This window comes from Saccostrea echinata, unplaced genomic scaffold (assembly GCF_033153115.1).
Source record: "Saccostrea echinata isolate AGI-Se365-2 ecotype Australia unplaced genomic scaffold, CSIRO_AGI_Sech_v1 ptg000054l, whole genome shotgun sequence".
Classification (NCBI taxonomy): domain Eukaryota; kingdom Metazoa; phylum Mollusca; class Bivalvia; order Ostreida; family Ostreidae; genus Saccostrea; species Saccostrea echinata.
The window spans coordinates 13,308,056-13,312,500 of NW_026889803.1; the positions used below are offsets into that span (position 1 = coordinate 13,308,056).

Genomic DNA, 4,445 nt, shown 5'->3' on the forward strand with positions numbered 1-4,445 from the left:
GTCGTTCGCTGATACTCAACATGGCGGCTCCTCCACAAGAATCTGCACAAGGTGTGAACAAAGCTTTATCACATGATATTCTTGTTTAAACATTGCGAGTTACGACGAATTTTCAATATCAACAATCTGTCATATTTTGAGAATATGAAATATCCGTTTTCGTGAGGTGCATGGTAGAATAAGGACACCTGGCCTTGGTTACGGTGTCGGTGCTTCCTTGTAGAGCTGACACATTCATTCATTCTTAAGTAAATCCACTTGAGTTTTGATATATCTCATTGCTTTTCGGCAAGCATATTTTTTTTTAAAAAGTTAATTTGACATCAGCTTTCATATTCAGAATTCTACTTATTCACTCGATTGCATTTGAACTGTTGTAAGATTAAGTCATGGTAAGTGGTGTCAATATATTACCAAACAGAGTAGAATATAACAATAAAAATGATACTAATTAAGATGCTAAAAATTGCAATGGATGTCAGACTTGTGTTTGTTGTCCCGAAGTCTGTCAGAGTAGATTTAGGAGACAGTATCTATTGCTGAATTTTTGTTTCATTATTACTATTTTTTTGAATGAAAATACTCATTTATCATTTGTTGAAATGTCAACAAAGTGATTTGATTATTGAAGCTATACCATAACCCAGAAAATGGATCTGACATTCTCCAAATTCGTAATAAGTTGGGGTGTTAAATCAATGAATTTTAATACCCTGTTCACACGGAGAGTTTAATTCGAATTAAACGTAAGTTACTGCGAATTAAATTTGATCCGCGTTCACACGGAGACTTTAATGCGAATTAGTTTAATTCGAATTAGTTTACTGCGCATTAAATTACTTCGCATCAGCTCCGTGTGAACGCTAAGCGAAGCTAATTCGAATTAAATTTTGATGCATGCGTAAGGGCAGAATTAAGTCACAGGTCACATGCCGATGGTCAAATATAGGTACTTGAATTATTTTTGAGTGGAAAACAAAGGAAAATTATGTTAATCACTAAAATGTGTACAGACACTACATATTGTATCTGCTCTGCACAATATGACGTGATTTGTAAATGACGTCATAATAGCCTCACTGAATAGCTTGTTGTAGAAATAAAATTATAATTCGCATTAGTTTACTTCGCATTGGCTGTCGTGTGAACGCAATTTAATTCGCATTAGTTTAATTCAAATCATTTTACTTCGCATTAATTTACTGCAAATTAAACTCTCCGTGTGAACAGGGCATAACAATCACAAGTGGCACAAATTCAAATGTTTTCTTTGAACCAGTTCCATTACATTTGACATTTAGTGTCCTGCCTATTTTGTATAAAAGTAAAATTTGATAGGAATATTTTTGGGGGGGAAAAAAACATACATATAGGCATAAAAGTTTTTAAAATATTTCTTAGCATCGAATTGGTAGAAACTTTCTAATGTTTATTTAATAATGGTCATAGTACTTATTCGATATGAATGTGAAAACATGATTTTAGTTAACAATTAAATTTTAGTTGTCTTTAGAGATTTGATAGGCATGTTCCCTCTCCTACTTCAATATAATTCCATGAATGATTTTAAAAGTTCAGAAATTCTTTAAAAATGGAAATCTAAATATTTCAGCTTAGAGATGCAAATCTTGATGTACAATTATCTCTATTTTCATAAAAGAAAATACTCAGGGTTCATATTATGTTTCAGGGCAGATCAATGAATTTGGGTGGGAGCATGAAATTTCCTTTAGAGGCAGGGGGTCATACTTGCCCTAAGGGATCATTATGATCATAGGATATGTCATAACCCTGAATAAAGGCAGTGATTCATTTTGAAAATGGTTATCATGGGTCCAAAGGACCCCTCTTAATGACAACAATGAGTCCCGTGCCAAAGTCAATGCGTCCAAATCCAAGGGTACCGTATATTAGATATCACAGAGGAAATTCTGGTGAAATAAAAAAGGGTATTGCGCGAAAGTGTAGTTGTGAGTGATTTATACTTTTACTATTAATTGTCCAAGTAAGAGTACATGATATTGTGTCATAAAAATAATATATTGTCCACTGTGTACTTTGGTTCTATTTTCAGATCGTACATACGATCTCACACAAAATGCACAGAAGCAGAATGAAGTAAAAAAAAAGTTTAAGAAGAAATAACAAATGGTCAGAAATAAAAATGATTGAATTTTATACTTCTTAGCTTGTAAGGAAAAAAAACGAAAAGAAAATAAAACAATGATACAGGTTACAGCTTACATACAAAGGTATAGTATTCGCTTCAGAAACGTTCCAAGGTATACACATAATCAGTGATAATCGAACTATGCCATCTAACTTTCAAATATTTTCTGATAATTTTTGTTTAACTGCAGTTGTGAAATCTGACCTGTTGTTGGCAACCTTATACCTGTTAAAATCGTTCATGCATATCGCTTAGCACGTCCATATGATGCAATCGGTAACGTTTTGAATCAGATTATACCGAAATATTTAAAATAGTACATGTCCTTCGGGTACCTGTAAAATGCGAAACGAAATAGAAACGAAACGGAACGAAATGAAACGAAACGAAATCTACCAAAACGAAACGAAATCTTACGAAACGAAATGAAACCTACCGAAACGAAACAAATCAAAACGAAACTTACCGAAACGAAACGAAACCTACCGAAACGAAACGAAAACTAAAGAAACAAAAAACGAAATAAAATCGAGCAAAAATGAAATATATATATACATATATATATAAACATTATGATTTAAAATATATTATATAGTGTATATTTTATGAGTAACGAGTCTCTTTTGATACGCAGTGAAAGATAAAAAAGATTTTGTGCGTTTCTAAACGTGAACATTTGTAAGTATGGATTACACTTTTAAATAGATATTGCTCATTATAGTGCAAAACAAACACATTAGACTAGTAAGCCTATACATATAATCCAAGTTATCACTTTTGGGTTCTTGTTAATACAATCCATTTGTACGTATACTTGTATACTCAAAATCAGATTTTAAGACCTGGCGATTCTTGGTCTGCTTTTGTCCAACACCAAACTATATCAGATCACACACTTTTAAAACAGTAATTTAAAAGCGAAGGATAAGAATTTTTTTTAAAAAAAATAATACGTAAAAATTGCAACATCAAATTTAGATTAAATTCAAAGCATACATTTATCGAAATTAAAATTTAATTTTTATCAAATCATTTAAACAAGCCTTGAAACCACCAGAGGAGGGGGAGGGGGGGTCCTTCTTGGAACTATCTCTCAAATAAAAAAAAGGGCTGGACCCGACAATAATCAAAAGTATAATAATAAGGCTTTGTATAATTGATCACATATGTATAAATAACAGTAATGCACTTTATTTCATTTAACTCAATGTGTACAGTTTGTTTTTTTTTAAAGTTATGTTTAAAGACATTCGCAATACAACAGTACAGTAACTTTATTTCGATACGTAAATAGAAAAGCTTTTACATGTAGCACATCAATTATGAGAAATTTATTGTATTTCAATGGTTAAAGGCTAAAAATAAAAGTAAGACATAAAAATTAGAGAATACTACGCTTATTTTGAAATGAGTATTTTGAAATTATATAGTATGCTCGTGCATATTTGTAGCTGGCAGTTGATTTACAGTATATATAAGCATGTATAAGTAAATACATCACTAGAGAAGGGAGCATTTATCGGTGTTTAAATATTATATTAACAAGTGCTTGAATTATATAAATTTTATATGAAGTAAAAATAGTTCATATACAGTTACACATTATATATAATGATATACCTTGATTTGAAAAAACATTCTGTTTCGTTTCGGTAGGTATCATTTTGAGTTCGTTTCGTTTTGTTTCGTTTCGGTAGGTTTCGTTTCTATTTCGTTTCGCATTTTACAGGTTCCCGTTTCGTTTCGGTAGATTTCGTTTCGTTTCATTTCGTTTTGTTTCGTTTCGTTTCTATTTCGTTTCGCACTTTACAGGTACCCCATGTCCTTCTATAAATTTATTGCGTCCATTGGGATGCACATTTATTGAAATAATGCGTCCTGAGCAAAATTTGTGCGTAATTTACGCAGGACGCACACCAAAATGAATCACTGTTTAAAGGTCATTAAGACAAGGTCACACACTTCAGATAATATATTTTACTCTCAACACAAAGATAAGTGTTTCCAACTTCAACCAAACAAGATTTAAGCCATGAAAATTTGCAGCATATTATAATTTTTTAGCAAGATATCAAAGTTTGTCTTTAAGCTACTTTTAATGTAGCCCCTTGGAGGCATTAGTCCCATTATTTTTTTTTTCACTCAATACACACACTGTATCATCTTAATTTGCAAGTCCAACACTTTTGAAGAAAAAAAAAAAGAATGTTTTTTTTTTTTATTTCTACCTGTGCATGTACTTAATTTCAAACAAGTACCGGGTATGTTACTTGCT

General features: G+C 31.6%; 1 protein-coding gene across 1 annotated transcript in view; it reads left to right on the plus strand.

Annotated features, from left to right (window-relative positions):
• The window catches only part of LOC133205793 (ubiquitin-conjugating enzyme E2 variant 2-like), a 7,658-nt gene continuing 3,213 nt past the window's right edge, over window positions 1–4,445 (plus strand). Inside the window, exon 1 of the mRNA XM_061341670.1 lies at window positions 1–51. Within this exon, the coding sequence (XP_061197654.1) occupies window positions 21–51 (31 nt within the window). The 5' untranslated portion in view covers window positions 1–20. The remainder of the gene's footprint in view (window positions 52–4,445) is intronic.